Below are 17928 nucleotides of genomic sequence, written 5' to 3'. Positions count from 1 at the left end.
ACAGGACCCTAATTGACAGCTGCTTTGGCGCCTGCTTCAGTTCAGAGAGGAGAATGTTCCACAGAGAGGGTGGCACAACAGAACTGACTCCCCCCCCCCAATTCTAATAGGGTACACTTTTAAAAATTGAGCATGCCCAAAGGGCCACAAAGTCCAACTACTTCAGCAAACATATTTATTAATGCCAATTATATATCAGTCCCTAAGCATTTTGAGGAAACTGCACATGGAGGAGAGAGCTATTGATGGCTCCTAGCCATGATAGCTCTGTTCTGCCTCCATCTTTGGAGTCAGAAGTGCTTCTGAATAGCAGGAGCTGGAAGCTTCAGGAGGGCAGAAGAGTGTTCTTGTGCGCAGGTTCTGCACCTAGTTGGTTGCTGCAAGAACAGGATGCTGGACTAGTCCCCTGAGGAAGAACTGTAAGAAAACAACATGGCATTTTACAACTGGTATTAACAAACTTTTCTCCTGCACCCATTAGATTCCAAGCTATTTTTTTAAACTCTCTTAAATACTAAATAGCAGCAACATAAATAAGAGGAGTAGAAATAAGAGAGGAGCTAAGTGGGGAAACCCAAAAACTTTCCAGATCACCTTTAGGACCATAGGAAGCTGACTGAATAAGGACATAGATCCATCTAGCTCAGTATTGTCTACACAGACTGGCAGCTGTTGTCCAGGATTTCAGGCAAGAGTTATTCCCTGGAGTATCAGGGGTTGAACCTGAGACCTTCTGCATGCAAAAACAGATGCTCTGCTACCGAGCTCTGGTCCTTCCTCCTTGGCCTGATGTCTTGAGTCAATATGGAAGGAGTGAGGCAAACGTCTCTATGGAGGGACTTCTATACATTTGGAGAGTTCTACTGTTTTGGTGCCACAATAAATAAAGCCCTGTCCTGTGTTGTCACTGGGTGGCCATGTGTTACACTCTGCAGAGGGCAGTCCTCTATTGGATTGATTCTTAAGTTTGAGGGATGGGGGAACCTGTAGCTTTCCAGATGTGGCTAGCAGAGCGTGAGGTGCATTGATGTTTGTTAGCATATGGAGCCACAATTCCCCACTGGTCCCTGGATCTGATTTAAGTTGGTTTTTGGTTTCTGCTTCATTTAATTCTGCTTCACTTAAACATCACTTTAACACCCTCCAAGGCACCCTATTTCTGTAATTTTAACTTGCTTTAAGCTGTTTTTCAATATTATGATTTAATTGTTGTAACCCGCCCGGGATAAAATAAGTGGTTGTGCATGTGAAGGTAAATTTCCAATGGACTTGAAAGGCACAATTCAGTTTCTGTTGGTTCTCAAACTTGCCACTGAGTTACGCTTTCAATGCCAAGCTGCGTTGGTGCAGTAAACATTTCCCCCAGTGAGTTGTTCGGGGTTGCCTCACAGAAGCTACCCCAGGGGCCACACCTATCTATCCAGGTGGCTCAATTGAATGAGATCATATTTTGGCAGATGTACTTGCCAAAGGTTCATAGCATATGTGTGTGCTAAGCCTAAGGCTTAGTCTTCTTGGCAATAATACAAGGTTAAATGAGGTTGTGCTGCTAAAACTTCACTCTGTGTGTGTGTGTGTGTGTGTGTGTGTGTGTGCGCGCACACACACACACACACACACACACACACACTTTAAAAGTACCATTATGACTTATGTCATAATGAAAGAGGGCTTTTTTATAAAAGAAAGAAAGAAAAAGAAAGAAGGAAAGATAAATGCTGTGTGGTTTGAACAAACAAGGAGGCCTTTTTGCAGGATGAAAGGGTCAAGCTAGGCATGGATGCTGGTAGCAGATGCAGCCAACTGCAACTTCAGAGAGGAGTACTGTAGCTGGATCAGGCCATCTTGTCCAGCATCCTGTTCTCACAGTGTCCAGCCAGATGTCCTAATGGGGAGCATGCAAGCAGGACCTGAGTGCAATAGCAGACCACCACATTTGGGAGTCCCAGCAATTGAGGGGGCTCCCTGCATCTAGCATTCGCAACACAGCTAGTAGGAACAGACGGCCTTATCATCCATGAGTGGGTCTAGTGTTCCACCTCCCTTTCTTAAGGCCATCCAGCTTGGTTTTCATCAGGATTCCACATCGACATGGTTTGATGAAAATGGATAGAATTGTTTATGAAGTAGTTATGGGGAAGCTTTGGCCTATCAGATGTTGCTATGCCATGCTGTCTTGGCTTTTGTTTTTTAAAACCAACCTTCCTTCTGTTGTGACGTGGGGTTCGTGATTTCAGCTCTCTTGACATAATATGCTGGAGACAGTTCTCTAGTAACACAAGTCGAGGTATTTGTAAGTCGAGGTACCACTGTACATACAATAGTAATACAGATATAAAATCCTTTTTTAAAAAAATATATTTTTATTAATTTTTCCAATTAAAACCAATTATATCACATTCATTATTTCAAATTATACACATATATATCAATCAAACCGAATGTTATGCCAAATCACCTAAAAAAATTTTTTGGGTTCCCATGCTTCAAGAAATTGGGGATTCCTCGCAACCGTCCACTGCCGTCTTTTTTCTAAAGTTCAAATCGTCTCTCCGAGTCCATAATAATCCAGATCTTTCCCTTACAGTCACATAGATGTTTTCCTCTTTCAACCGATTATTTCCCAGCTGCTGAGATAAATGTCAAACAAAGTTTCACAAATGTTCTTTCTCCTGTGTGAGTTAATCAGTCCAGCCTCCCCTTAAATCTTCTTGGTCTGGAGCGTCCCTATTGCGTCGACTCTCAACACGAAGCAGCGCCATCTTAAAAAAACTCAAATCACTTTCGTTTTCTCTCATAGATTAACGATCTTTATAAAATTTACAGCTTTTCCAGGCAGAAGAACCAGACCTCACACCATGCATAGACTCTTGGTGAATTAATGGATCTCCTTGCCCTATAGCTGAACTTAGCTTCAGGTCGCTGCTCCAATTCAAAGTGCGTCACAACTCATAAATCCTCCGAACGCGTCCAGGCACTCCTCCCATCCAACTAGAGGGGGGCTTTTCTCGTCAGCAACTCCTCATCTTCAAAAAATATGCTCAATAACAACAGTTTATAAAGTTCAACTCACACAGTCTTTTGCTTCTCTTTCACTCCAAACAAGCCAGGACATCACTTCTGGGAAGGTACGAAGTAACTCATATGAAAAAAAATAAAAAAGACTCGCTTCCCTTATCGCTCCGTCCCCATCAATCCTTCTTCCAGATGAAATACAGCCTTTAACTCCTCACCCTCAGCAGCATAGATTTCTCGGCAGTAAACAGCGCTTCTGCCCCTCCTTCTGAAGTATGTCCATAGATTTAAGCCTAATTATCTTCTTTAATCATGGAAATCCCCGCCATGCAGATTAGCGTCCGGGAGTTCTGGCCCTCGTAAGTGCTTCAGCCCAAGCTCCCCCCACTCCATAAACAGTCAGAGTGGGTCTGGGGGCATCGCGGGCCAGCGGCCCCTCTCCGTAACCCCCGGAGAGGGTAGGGGGTTGCCATTTACTCCCCTAGCAACCGCCAAATTCCTTACGAAGGTCAGAGGGATGGAAAACAGGTCCGCCATTCCTGCAGGCGGAACCCGGAACCCACCCAGATATAAAATCCTTTGACTCAATACACAACACGTTCCTTCCTTCCTTCCAGCCAAAATCAACATATTCTTCTGTATAGATAAAAATGAAAAATGTAATCAAGCTCTGCAGTTCTCGTGGCCATGATAGGCAGCCATGCCAACTGCAGCATAAGGAACAGCAGGCCAGCTATTCAACAGAGGGGCAAGAGTTCCCTGGGAAGAGAGATTGATGGTTATACCATTCTGAGAACTGTAGCTCTGTGAGGGAAATAGAGGGTCTCCTAACAACCCTTAGCACTCATCACAAATTGCAGCTCCCAGAATTCTTTGGGGGGAATTGTGACTGTTTAAAGTGATATAACAATGCTTTAGATGTATGGTGTGATTGTGGCCTATATCAATGGGTGATTGATATAGTGATGCAGGACAAGGTATCCCACTCTGATGGTTTCCATTTGTGCTAACCAGTTTCCTCCTGTAGGACAAGTTCTTGGCAGGTTCTTCTTTGGGGCATGAGCTGTCATACATCTCTCTTGTTCCAGGTGCTTAACATAGCTAATCCACGAGAACAATTCAGAAGCACACACTCTTTGTTGAGTATCTAAAACAAATAACGCCACATGTACACCTTTTGCTTCCCTAATCCCTGTGCAAATTGTATGGGCTCCAATGCTGGAAAACATCTGCCTGTCAAGAAGCCACAGTTCCTTGTGCTGCTGAACAGTCCCACCTGCGCTATGTGAACATTAAAGGTCTTTCCCATGATTCAACCCTTTCCACTGTTTCCCAACATACACATTTCTCAAGGCAGATTCCATGCATATCAGGGTTGATCTGCACTCACCTATTACGAAGGAAAATATTACCCTGTATGTTGGTCTCAAAGGGCAGGGTTGCCCTTGCTGCATCCACCAAAGGGAAACAGGCATTTCAAGAGCGTGAAATAGGTGGAAATCAGAGGTAGCAATCTCGCATTTCCAAATTCTTTCCTCCCACCAGGAAGTTTAAAAAGTGCTTCCACAAAATAATTATTTTCCCATAGGAGTGTTAGGGAACAATCTCACATCAGCCCCAGCCAGAATAGCCAACAGTCAGGGAGTTGTCGTCTATAACCAGCCTTTGTTAAACCCCCCCCCACAAAAAACCACAGTACAACCACTGCAGTTAACAACTGAAAGGAATGATGTAACTAGTTCTGTCTCTTAATACTGTAGGGCCTTAGCAGTGTTTGCCCCTGAGCAAGTGCTATTTAGTTGCCTCTGGAATGGTGTAAGATGTGGTTGTACTGTATGTTCAAGGAAAAGAAGGGAACTACAGTGCAACCAACTAGGAGCCATCTTAGTGGTGAGTATTTCAAACAGACTGCATGCTATTTCCTGAGGCTTAGAAAAGCTCCCAGGTCAGGCTGGCTTACTCTCCTGAGCACTTAGGACTCTGCAAACTGTTTCCTAGTGGCTGGGCCTGTCTTTGCCTTTTACCCCCTGTTCACCTTGCCACCACCTCACTACTTGCGTGCCAGGTACAGGGTGTGATAGTAGAATGCATGCCAAAGCTACATATTTAGTGCTTAGGACAAACAAACAATCCATACAAAAGTGAATGGAATGCTTGAGGACTTTCCTGGATTCAAGGTATTTGGGCCATGTTAAGATCAAACCGGGCAATGGATTAAAGTAGAAATAGCAGGGTCATGGAGCTGTGCAAGATAATCCCTTCCAGGTATCACCTATTTCCTGTACTAATTAGCAGCTCACTATAGGGCAAATTCATACATTGGATGCAAGATTTGGTTGACCTTTTGGCCATGATGTAAAGAATTAGTTGAATGTGCCAAGGCTGACCCAGCTTTCAGAAGTGGATCCCTAAGAACAAAAAACATAGAAGATATTGGAGCACATTCCCTATGTGTCTTCATCAGGCCTTCTAAAGCAGGGATAGTTAGTTACTACAGACAGTATTTTCCGCGGACCCATCTGGAACGGATTAATCCACTTTCCATTACTTTCAATGGGAAAGTTCGCTTCAGGTTAAGTACGCTTCAGGTTAAGTACGGACTTTCAGAACCAATTACACTCATACTTCGGGTTAAGTACGCTTCAGGTTGAGTACTCTGCGGACCCATCTGGAACGGATTAATCCACTTTCCATTACTTTCAATGGGAAAGTTCGCTTCAGGTTAAGTACACTTCAGGTTAAGTACGGACTTTCAGAACCAATTACACTCATACTTCGGGTTAAGTACGCTTCAGGTTGAGTACTCTGCGGACCTGTCTGGAACGGATTAATACACTTTCCATTACTTTCAATGGGAAAGTTCGCTTCAGGTTAAGTACAGACTTCCGGAACCAATTGTGTACTTAAACTGAGGTACCAATGTATTAAATAGGACATCCCTATTTTTATCATAGAAATGTTGGAGGCTATGTTAATGTAGTGCCCTTCCAGTGTTGTGGATGACAACTCCCATAACCCATGACCATTGACCTTCCTCGCTGGGTCTGATGAGAGTTAAAGTCCCTGATCTCTGGAGGGTGTCACCTTGACAGTCTGTCCTCTAAAAGACTTACATTTGCCTGGAGCTTCCAGCAGGCTTGCTTGAGGGCTTCCCATCATCTTCTGGTTGATTTCTAAGCTGAAGGCTGGCTGAAGAAACTGGGATGGGGCAGAAGGACTGTTCCGCTGACAGAGAAGAGAGCTGCTGGTGGGGCAGCATTCCCACGCTGGAGGCCCACCTGCAAAAGCTGTACTGCTGTTAGGGGCTGAAACGGGACATTTCTGTTGGTGGTGGTCTTTGAATATACGAGATCCAAAGTTGGGCCTCAACCTAAGCCAACATGGCATCAGTGGAAGGGAAATTGGTTTTTTTTAAACAAAAAACAAGAACAACTTGGGCGAAGAAAAGGTTGTAGCCATTGATAGTCTTACACTCGGTGAGTTCATATAATTCTCTTTAAAAGCCATCCAAGTTGCTAATCCTCACTACATCTTGTGGGAGTGAATTCCAGATTTAATTATGTGCTGCATGGAAAAGGTAGTTCCTTCTGTCTGTCCTGAATCTTCCAACTTTCAGCACCATTGGATGCCCATGAGTTCTAGTGTTATGAGAAAAGGAGAAAAACTTTTCGCTCTAAGGATGGATCCCATGTTGATATTTGCTGGAATTCCTGATGCAGATCCAGCACACAGGAATTCAGCATGGTTAAACAAATGGCATTTCTTATAGCAAATGGGGAGAGTTTTTTGACGGAAAATACCAAGAGAAAACAATGATTCTACGTACTGTATACTGAGAATTCTTAATTCCGTTCATTTATTATTATTTATCTATTTTGCAGGGTGAGAGAGGCTTCCCAGGTTTAGAAGGGCAACCAGGCTTACCTGGATTTCCTGGACCAGAAGGACCAGCTGGGTCACGAGGCGAAAAAGTGAGTAGCTCAACAGAATGATGATGAATGCTTTATATTGCCATGATCTATAAAAACATTTGTCCAGTTGTCCAGACATTTAGATAGTGTTCACTGCATCGGAGCAGGTGTTCCTTTTAACATCCCTCGTACATGTGGAACTGTTTCTGTGTTGGCCAAGAAACACAAAGGTAAGGTAAGAAGAAGTTGAGTTATTGGACCAGCCAGCTGGTCTAGTTTTTGACTCTGAAATTAATCGTCTTTAGATGGCAACGTGGCTTTTATATATTGTCAGGGGACCCTGGGAGGGGAGCGAGTTCGCCCAGGGACAGGAACTAAGGGGACCAGCCGAACAAGAGGAGGGCTGGCTGGAGCGCAAGGGCTCTGAGCGAGGCGGAGCCGTCTAGGGATGCTACTGACGTGCGCTTGGGAGAGGAGGTGTCCGAAGGTACTGCAGCAGGAGAGGTATCGGAAGTGGGGGAATCAAGGAGGCTGTTTAGCAGTTCAGGGGAGGAGTCATAGAATCATAGAGTTGGAAGAGACCACAAGGGCCATCCAGTCCAACACCTGCCAAGCAGGAAACACCATCAAAGCATTCTTGACATATGGCTGTCAAGCCTCCGCTTAAAGACCTCCAAAGAAGGAGACTCCACCACACTTCTTGGCAGCAAATTCCACTGTCAAACAGCTCTTACTGTCAGGAAGTTCTTCCTAATGTTTAGGTGGAGTCTGGTCCCACTCCCTCCCCTGAGGTCCGTAGACGGGAAAAGCGACAGGAGCAAAGAAGGAAACGAAGCGGGCCGAGGTTGTTTTGCTGGTGTAGATCGAGACGCGCGCCAGTTCCGGATTCTGACTCGGAATAGGCAGCCATGTATTTCTGAACTCTGAACTGTACATATGTATATACGGTAGTAATAAAATCTGAAAGCCATCACTGAGCCTTGGTGGTCTTGGTCGTGGGAAGCTGCACACCAGCCCTGACATATATATATATATTTATGTTGTGGTTTATATATATATTTAAAGTCACCTATCCTAATTCAAGGAAGATGGAATTAATAAGGGACATGATAGTGGGAGCCAGTGTGGTGTAGTGGTTAAGAGCAGTAGACTCGTAATCTGGGGAACCAGGTTCACGTCTCCGTTCCTCCACGTGCAGCTGCTGGGTGACCTTGGGCTAGTCGCACTTCTTTGAAATCTCTCAGCCCCACTCACCTCACAGAGTGTTTGTTGTGGGGGAGGAGGGGAAAGGAGAATGTTAGCCACTTTGAGACTCCTTAGGGTAGTGATAAAGCGGGATATCAAATCCAAACTACTACTTCTTCTTCTTCTTCTTCTTCTTCTTCTTCTTCTTCTTCTTCTTCTTCTTCTTCTTCTTCTTCTTCTTCTTCTTCTTCTTCTCTACCTGCCCCCATCTTCAGTAAATTCAGGAGCATTCTGCAGCAGTGTCAGAACAAGCAAGCTGTCTCATCACTGGCCTGGAGCAACTGCAGCAGCTCAATGATCTGGGATAGGCAGTCAAGATTAAAGCCCCCATCCCACGCCCAAGTGCATCATCTAAAGCTGCAAGGGTTTTCTTCTAGTGTTTCAAGCAGTGGGGACTTAGTTGGGGAAAATACAAATATGTTTCCTGAATTATCTGAAGAGCTGTTCACTCAGTTGTGAGAGTCTAGTGGTGGAAGTGCCTCATTGAGGTTCAGTGGATGAGATGCAGGCTCCAGTGTCAAGAGATCCACATGGAATACACTGGGGCATAGAGCTATCTCCTTCTTGGGGGATACTGCTGCAGGAGGACACTGTATCCCATGATTCCAGGGCCATGACGAGTCTGATTTGATCATATAAAATAAAAATGTCCACATCACTTCACTGGTGCCTAAGAAGTCTCATCCTAAATTTACTTGAGAGACCACCTTATCCCTCATATACCCAGTAGCTTATTGGTTTCTGCAGAACAGCTATTCTTCCACATCCCAAAAATTTCAGACACTTGTGCTGCAGTAACTTGGAGCAGAGCTTTCTGTTTTGCTGCTCCTGTTCTGTGGAACAGCTTCTCCCTGAGTTACTATAGGCCCCCACTATCTGTACTTTTTGTGGAGAATTGAAGGCATTTTTGTTTTGAGAATGTTTTCCAGTTGGGTGAAAAGATCTCTTCTTTTTGTAAACCTGACTTTTTATCCTCCCTTAAAAAGAAGAAGCTGTTTTTATGATACGTCTGCATATTGCCTTGGTTGAACCTTGTATGTAAAAAGCAATTCAGGAATTAATTAAGCATAAATCCATTTGCTTGTATGTAAAGGGAACTTTCTGGATTTCTGTGTGTACATGCTTTTTATTGTATTGGAAGTTGATTCTGAGCATGTACATGGGAGTAAGTTCCTTTGGTTTCAGTAGGATTTTCTTTCAAGTAAGTGTGCTGACCTGAGACTTGAGAGCACCTTTGTTTCTCTGGAATGGGGTGAGGAACTTTTGGCTAATCCACTTGTTGCTGAAGTACAAGCAAGCATGGCCAATGGCCAGGAACGAGGAGGGCTGTTGTTCAGCAACATCTGGAGGGCCAAAGGTTCCCCACGCCTGCTCTAGGATTTTCATAATGAACCTAGAAAAACTTCTGTGTGATTTGGGGGGGGGGGTGAGGTATGGATTTGAAATTTCCTGTTATGCCGCCAAGCTGTCTGAAATAATGCAAAAACCACAAGGGTAGTCTTTGTAATTAAGGCTAAATGAAAAAATGGATTTCAATATCTGTCTTTGAATTCATGTTAACTATTGCTCACTTTTCTCCTCCTCTTCTTTTCCCTGCCCCATGTTTTTCTTTTTCCAGGGGGATGATGGATTTCCAGGGCCTCCTGGACCCAAAGGAATTAGAGTAAGTGATGTTTTAGTTTTCTGAAATGCAGTTACTGGGGGGTGGAGAGCGGCAACAGGACGAGAGCAAAATAAGCAGTGGAGGCAAGTGGGGTTCTGCCCCACTGACCACAGTCCACCCTTAGTTAACCCCCACCTAAGAGCCTTCTCACTGCCTGCCAATCTAAGTGGCTATCAGCTTCCTCCTCCATAGTCTCCGTGTTGACCCTTTTAGAACTCAGCAGGATGGGAGAAGGATGGGAACAAAAGAGAAATTAGTTTGCTCTGCCTGTCCTTGGCTGCTTTGCGAGTCATTGGCTTGGGGTCCACCCACTGTTGGTCTCCCTGCCAAACACCACTGAAAGTAAATGGTGTATTTTTGAGGCAATACATGCCATGCTTTAAGCAAAACAGCCAAAGCAATAATGTAGAGAACCTTTGGCACTCTAGATGTTGCAGGACTACACTCTTCCCCCCCCCAATCCCTGATCATTGGCTGTGCTGACTGGGGCTGATGGGACTTGGAGTCCAGCTACATCTGGAGGGCAAAAACTTCCCCACACCTGTTGTAATGTGCGTTTCTGAATTTTGCTAGCAGCAGGTGACTGGCAGAGGCTCACCAGTGCCTTGGGGGTTCTTTGCAAACTTTTTATTTGACAGGTGCATTTCCCTACCCCACCTTGCATTTCCATAAGACACATGTGTGCCCCTGGCATGTTCCTTATGGGTACATGCACCAGGCAGCAAGAATTCTCTTTAACATCATTGGTAGCTCCACATGGGGGCTTGGGCACAATTCATTTAGTGGAGCCACTCCATGAATGGGCATACATGCTGTCAATGCAATTCATCCCTTTGGAACATAGAATGCTGCCTTATAAAAAGTCAGACAATTGTGTTCAGTTAACTCAGTATTGTCTACTCCAGGGTTCCCACACTTGGGTCCTCAGATGTTTTTTGATCACAACTCCTATCCTCCCTAGCTAGCAGAACCAGTAGTCAGGGATGATGGAAACTGTAGTCTGAAAGCAGCTGGAGACCCAAGTTTGAGAAACCCTGGTCTACAATGATTGGCAGTGGCACTCCAGGGTTTCAGGCAGGGCGTTTCTCCCAGCCCTACCTGGAGATGCCAGGGATAACTCTGGACCTTTTGTATGCAAAGTAGATGCTCTGCCCCTCCGCTGCAGTCCTTCCCCAGCCCATGAAGCTACCCAGAGCACCAGGTAAGTAGAGGGTGCTCCTTGTTCCCTGTTGAAGAGGCTCTAGGGGTGGGGAACCTTGTGCTCTCTGGATGTTGCCGGACTACAATTCCCATCATCACACACCATGGGCCATGCTGGCTCAGACTGGTGGGGGTGGCTCCCCACCTCGTCACACCAAACTAGCAATGCTTGTGCATTGCACACTTCCAGTTGTGGCTAATAACTCCTTTTGAAAATAACAATTCCTTCATCCCTTTTATCTAAACATGAGTGTGGTTATTTCTCATCTTCAGGGGCCTCCAGGTCTACCAGGCTTTCCAGGAACACCAGGACTTCCTGTAAGTAAGCTTTGCTTACAAGCAATACTGAAATAACAATGGCAGAATTCACTGTTTTGTTCTGGAGTGTACACACAGTGTTGTCTGAATGTGATTGTGCTTCTTTTTCTTCCACCTTGCAGGGGCTACCAGGTCAGGATGGGGCTCCAGGACCTCCAGGTATCCCAGGATGCAATGGAACAAAGGTGGGACTGGTTCTGATGGAAATGCATAGCTCTGCTGCACTCCCATCATCCCTGAACATTGGCCATGCTGTCTGGGGATGATGGGAGTTGGAGTCTAATAACATCTGGAGAACATCATGTTGGCTACCCCTGAGCTACATGTTTTCCATTCAGATATCTTATTTTTATTTATTTATACACCATTTGTGTCTCCGGCTTTACAGCCAAATAGGTTCCTTGAATGGCTTACAAGTAGTCGGTTCAAACGAGGCAGTCTCTGCTCACAGGCTTACATTCTAAAACAAAAACACGACACACAAGGGAACAGGGGCAGGGAGGGAAGAGGTAAAAATCAGACCCTGGCACCAGTTCTTAAAAAGTTTTTAAAATGACCAGGTGGTACTGTCTAGGGGTAGTAGGTGCCTGAAGGAACTGGGCTTTCCTGTGAAGATTGAAGGCCACTATACTGAGCAGTAGGCATTAGGAGAGCACACTTTTATTTTCTGTGCCTTTGTCAGCATTGCAGATACAACTGCAAAATTAAAATAATTTGTGTGTGTTTGTGAGACAGAGGGTATTTGGGGCTGGGTGTTCACCAGTATGTAGATGACACCCAGCTCTACCTCTCCTTCAAATCAGAACCTGTGAAGGTCCTGTGTGAGTGTCCAGAGCTGGTTGGAGGATGAACGGTGGCCAACAGATGGAGATTGAATCCTGACAAGACAGAAGTACTGGTTTTGGTGGACAGGGGGCATGTGGGTTTGGGGGACTCCCTGGTCTTGAATGGGGTAACTGTGCCCCTGAAGGACCAGGTGCGCAGCCTGGGAGTCATTTTGGACTCACAGCTGTCCATGGAGGCGCAGGTCAATTCTGTGTCCAGGGCAGCTGTCTATCAGCTCCATCTGGTACGCAGGCTGAGACCCTACCTGCCCGTGGACTGTCTTGCCAGAGTGGTACATGCTCTGTTATTTCCTGCTTGAATTACTGCAATGTGCTCTACATGGGGCTACCTTTGAAGGTGACTTGGAAACTACAACTAATCCAAAATGCAGCAGCTAGACTGGTGACTGGGAGTGGCTGCTGAGACTATATAACACTGTCCTAAAGGATGTACATTGGCTACCAGTGCACAATTCAAAGTGCTGGTGCTGACCTTTAAAGCCCTTAACGGCCTTGGCCCAGTATACCTGAAGGAGCCTCTCCAGCCCCATCATTCAGCCCGGACACTGAGGTCCTCCGCCAAGTGTCTTCTGCTAGTTCCCTCACTGTGAGAAATGAGGTTACAGGGAAGCAGGCAGAGGGTCTTTTTGGTAGTAGCACGCCCTGTGGAACGCCCTCCCATCAGATGTCAAGGAAATAAACAACTATTTGACTTTCAGAAGACAACTGAAGGCAACCCTGTTTAGGGAAATTTTAAATGTTTGATGTTTTATTGTGTTTTTACTATTCTGCTGGGAGCAAGCCAGAGTGGCTGGGGAAACCCAGCCATATGGGCAGGATATAAATAAAATGTTGTTGTTGTTGTTAATTTTGTGGGCCCTTACATAAAATAAACCCCTTCAAGACTGCAAAGCTGCTTTTCCAGGCTGGATATGTGCCCTGAACAGGAAAATTTCAGTGGAAATATACTGCTAAATTTTGTTGTAGGGCCCACACATTTTTGTGTGTGCGCATCAGTATTGGTGTCCCAGCTTCATGAAAAGTGCATCAGTCTATCATGGTCTAATGTAGTTACAGGTAGGTAGCCGTGTTGGTCTGAGTCGAAGCAAAATAAAAAAATTCATTCAGTAGCACCTTAAAGACCAACTAAGTTTATATTTGTATCTGAAGAAGTGTGCATGCACATGAAAGCTCATACCAAAATATAAACTTAGTTGGTCTTTAAGGTGCTACTGAAGGAATTTTTTTATGGTCTAATGTAGTTTTCCTCCTCCCTTGGAACTTCTGTCTTTTTCACTTATATCAAATAAAAGTGATGTAAGAAGAGAATATTGAGTATTATTTGGGGGGGGTCTTCCTCATGTTTAAAAAGAATAACCCCATGTCTGTTGCAACACACCTGTCTCCTTTGCTCTTTCGTTTTATAGCAGCATGCATTTGGGCTTCCTGCTGCCTTTGGTGATGCATTCAAGTCTTTGTTCTGTCCTCTATAGGGAGAACGTGGCTACCCTGGCAGTTCAGGTTTCCCAGGTTTACAAGGCCCCCCTGTAAGTACAATAAATTTCCTCCTGCAATTGCTATATGTGGTTGATTTTCAGCTGCTGTTTGAGGCTTTGAGGGGACTGTTTAATGAGCTGGTTTGCACATAACACTAAGCCAAACTATGACTTTGCAAATATGCAGGCTCCTGGAGAGGAGAGCGTGGCCAGTTTGCTGCTCCTGCAATCCTGCTTTTCCTGCACAGCTGTGAGCTAAGCCATGATTTGGCATAGGGTATTGTCTGAACCAGGACTTGTGGCTTGTCTTATAGAATGAACTCATAAATAAGGTTTGTTCTTGGGTTTATAGCTCATTATTTTGTCATGCCAAAACCATAAACCTGGATTTGGATTATACGCTAAGGCAAACTATGGTTTAGCTCTCAGCAGCGCAGCAGCAGAAGGACGAGAGGAGGGGTGCACCAACTGTAATCTCCTACCTTTCCACGAACCTTTGTGCACTAATTCACACTAAACCATGGTTTGGCATAGGATGTCACCCAAACCTAGCTCGCTGTATTTTGCTTCTGTGCTGTGTTTCTATGGATATTTTATTGTGAGCCTTAGGCTACAACCCCGTGTCTGCTTTCCAGGCAGTAAGCCCCATTGAACTCAGAGGGACTAATTGTGTAACTTAATTTTTTTATTTTAAATAAGTCCATCATGTGACATATATTAAAAGCCCCTGAAATTCCGAAGAGATTGGTATTTTTAGTTTTGACATATCTCAATACTGGGATGAGCTTCAGAGACTTTTGGCAAGGCCAAAATTGTCATTTTATTTTTTTGAAATTTCAAACCCTCATAACACAAAAACAGGATGAGATGAAAAATTAAAATTTGAGATTTAAACTTAGTTTTGATCATTCAACAAGTGTACAAAATATTAAGAAAATAGGATGGCATGAGGTAAAATAGTTGGATCACTTGATATGGAATGACCCTTAGACCTGTGAAAGACAGACACAACAATACCTTGAGTCCTTACTCCAGTAGATCTCTCCACAAGTTTCTATGAGTTTGAGGTGGCCTTCTCCATTGATCTTCATGGCACACAAATTAAATAAATCAGTTGGCGCTGACAATGCCAAGGCTGCAGGTTCAATTCCTGTATGGGACAGTTGCATTGTAGGGACTAGAGGATGCTCAAGGTCCCTTCCAACTCTACCATTCTATGATAAAAAAAGATGGAGGGTTTGCTTAATCTCTGGCTGTTTTTGCTTTGCAGGTTAACTTTTCAGCCAGGGCAACAGACCAACCTTGTGCAGAGTCCTGTGGTAGTCCTGTAGCAGTGCGCCAATGTTTGGCAGTTTCTGAGCAAGCTGTCACCAAAAGAAACATTAACCATTCTTTATAACGTAGTTGTTCATTTGACACATTTATAATTCCTAGCAAGGCTAAGGTTGTTCAGTTGTCAATTGCCATATTAAAGACTGTTTCTATTTCTTTAAAGACAGCTGTACAAAACTTGTGCACCACCAGTTAGTGTTAACTCCACTTAGTCTGTTTTTATTGGAAGATTGCACTGATGGTGATAGTGTATTGTTCTGTCAAGAGACCTCTCAAGTGTTTCATATATAAAAACTGCAGCATCCACCTCAAGGCAGAGAGACCTGTCTTTGAATTGTGCTCTTGTCCCACATAGTTTTGAGCCCTAAGAGTTGATAAAAAGAAGCTCCATTTAGCTTGTGTAAATGCTACAAGTGACTTATTAGAGGCAAACTCTCAAGGCTCTTTGAATCATGGCTTTTCTTCTAATCTAAAGAGTACCTTTGGCAGTATTCAAGTGTTTGACTCCACCTGTTGTATGTTTGAATGAACTGCAATTTGAAGCAAGGAAGAAACTGCATTTGCTATCTAATAGAAGATTCATAATTCTTTTCTTCTACTCCCCCCCCCTTTTTTTTGCTGCAGGGTCCCCCTGGCCTAATAGGGATGAAGGTAAGTTATCATTTGAATGCACTGCTGATTCTCAAGCATTCAACAATAACATTTAGTCTAATTATGCATTTTATTGGCAGCTAGCAACTTTGAGAACTCATTCTTGTGGTTGAAAATGGGGGATAAAAATGGAGCAAGAGAGATTTGCATGTCAGCATTGGGGGAAAGTTCTTTCACTTACAGTGAGTGCCCACCAATAGGTACGTCTCAGACTGAAGTGCACCAGAAAATTTAAGATTTAAGACTACAATTCAGATGATGCCGCAGCACTCTTTACTGAATTTATGGGATGACCACAGTTTTGTTCAAAAGAGTTTATAACATGGGTGTTGGGCCACAACGATGATTTCCATAGCACAAAATTATCACAGAACCTGAACTTAGCATTGTACAAAAGAACGTGTAAACAACATGGCCAATGTTCAGTGATGGAGGGAGATATAGTGCAAAACTCATGGAAGGGACAAGATTGGGGAAGGCTGTTTAGTGTGGTGAGAATGAGGCACGAGGAGATTTGGAAAGCTTTTGCTTCTGGTTGTGATAAACTGCAACTTTACAAAAGCTAAGAAAATGAATTTCAATAGGGACAAATGTACGGTTCTGCACTTAGGCGGGAAGAACCAGATGTGCAAATATCAGGTGGTGGACACCTGGCTTACTAGCAGTACATGTGAAAAGGATCTAGGGCAGGGGTAGGCAACCTAAGGCCCGGGGGCCGGATGCGGCCCAATTGCCTTCAAAATCCGGCCTGCAGACAGTCCAGGAATCAGCATGTTTTTACATGAGTAGAATGTGCTTTTATTTAAAATGCATTTCTGGGTTATTTGTGGGGCATAGGAATTTGTTCATTATTTTTTTCAAAATATAGTCTGGCCCACCACATGGTCTGAGGGATGGTGGACCGGCCCACAGCTGAAAAAGGTTACTGACCCCTGATCTAGGGGTCTTGGTGGACCACAAGTTTAACAGGAGTCAACAGTGTGAATCACTTGTGTGATGCAGCAGCAACAACAAAAGTGGATGCTGTTCTAGGCTGCATCAACAGAATTATAGTGTCCAGCTCAAAGGAAGTAATAGTACCACTCTATTCTGCCTTGGTCAGACCACACCTGGAATTCTGTGTCTAGTTCTGAGCACCACAACTTAAGGATGTTGACAAGCTGGAGCATGTGCAAAGAAGGGCAGCCAAGATGATCAAGAGCCTGGAAAGCAAGCTTTATGAGGAACAGTTGAAGGAGCTGGGGGTGTTTAGCCTGGAAAAGAGGAGAACGGGAGAAGATATGATAGCCAAATTCGAATATCTCAAGGGCTGTCACTTGGAAGATGATGCAACCTTGTTTTCTCCTGCTCTGGAGGATAGGACTCAAACCAATAGCTTCAAGTTACAAGAAAGGATATTCTGACTAAATATAAGGAAGAGCTTTTGGACAGTGAAACAATCTCCCTCAGGAGGTTGTGGACTCTCCTTCCTTGGAGGTTTTTAAGCAGAGGTTGGGTGGTCATCTGCCATGGGTGCTTTTGCTGAGATTCCTGCATCGCAGGGGGTTGGACTAGATGACCCTTGGAGTCCCTTCCAACTCTACAACTCTATGATTCTATATCATCTGAATTGGACAAATTTTGGTTAATCTTAATTATGATTTGTTTGAAACAAGCCATCTTCAATCTATGATTTTTGAAGGTGGCTTGTTTCAGCAAACCATCGTTAAGATTGAAGTGGGAAGAGGGTGCAAACCTAAAGCGTGCTTTAGCTTGTTTTTGTCATACTGAACTATAGTTTAGCCACAACTTTTGAACATAACCACTGTATACTTCAGATCATTGCTCAGAGAAATATTATGAATGAGTTCCCACAGGGAAATTTCTAAGTAAAAAAAAATGGTTGGAAGGTTTCTTTTGCACAGTTAAGCTCCTATAAGAAAGAAATTGTCACTTTGAGACATAAATGTTTCTGATCTGACTCTCTTATAATATGTTGAGTATTTTTTTCTTGCTCCAAATCCCCCCCCCATTTTAGGGGGAGCCAGGCGAGATACTGACATCTTTGCAGCCAGGACAAAAGGGTGAACCAGGATTTCCAGGTCTACCAGGACTACCAGTAAGTTGATGAAGATGTCACTTTATGATGTCTTGCCTGTAAAAAAAAAAGTAAGCTCCACAGCTTTAATTGCATTTATGACAATGTTAATAATAAGTGCTGAATATACAGAGCACTGGTGTGTGGGTGTGTGGGTGAGAGAGAGAGAGAGAGAGAGAGAGAGAGAGAGATATTC

At 44.1% G+C, this 17928-nt stretch overlaps 1 protein-coding gene across 2 annotated transcripts in view; it reads left to right on the top strand.

Moving 5' to 3' along the window:
- The window catches only part of COL4A5 (collagen type IV alpha 5 chain), a 132622-nt gene that overhangs the window by 46903 nt on the left and 67791 nt on the right, over positions 1 to 17928 (top strand). For both annotated transcript variants that reach the window (XR_009557011.1, XM_035101939.2), the window contains exons 3-9: positions 6897 to 6986; positions 9790 to 9834; positions 11308 to 11352; positions 11475 to 11537; positions 13670 to 13723; positions 15629 to 15655; positions 17673 to 17753. Coding sequence is in view for 1 of the 2 variants with exons in the window: in XM_035101939.2 (XP_034957830.1) it covers positions 6897 to 6986; positions 9790 to 9834; positions 11308 to 11352; positions 11475 to 11537; positions 13670 to 13723; positions 15629 to 15655; positions 17673 to 17753 (405 nt within the window). In the remaining variant the exon portion in view is untranslated. The remainder of the gene's footprint in view (positions 1 to 6896; positions 6987 to 9789; positions 9835 to 11307; positions 11353 to 11474; positions 11538 to 13669; positions 13724 to 15628; positions 15656 to 17672; positions 17754 to 17928) is intronic.

Source organism: Zootoca vivipara, chromosome Z (genome assembly GCF_963506605.1).
Source record: "Zootoca vivipara chromosome Z, rZooViv1.1, whole genome shotgun sequence".
In the NCBI taxonomy this organism is placed as follows: domain Eukaryota; kingdom Metazoa; phylum Chordata; class Lepidosauria; order Squamata; family Lacertidae; genus Zootoca; species Zootoca vivipara.
This window is presented reverse-complemented; position numbering and strand designations above follow the sequence as displayed.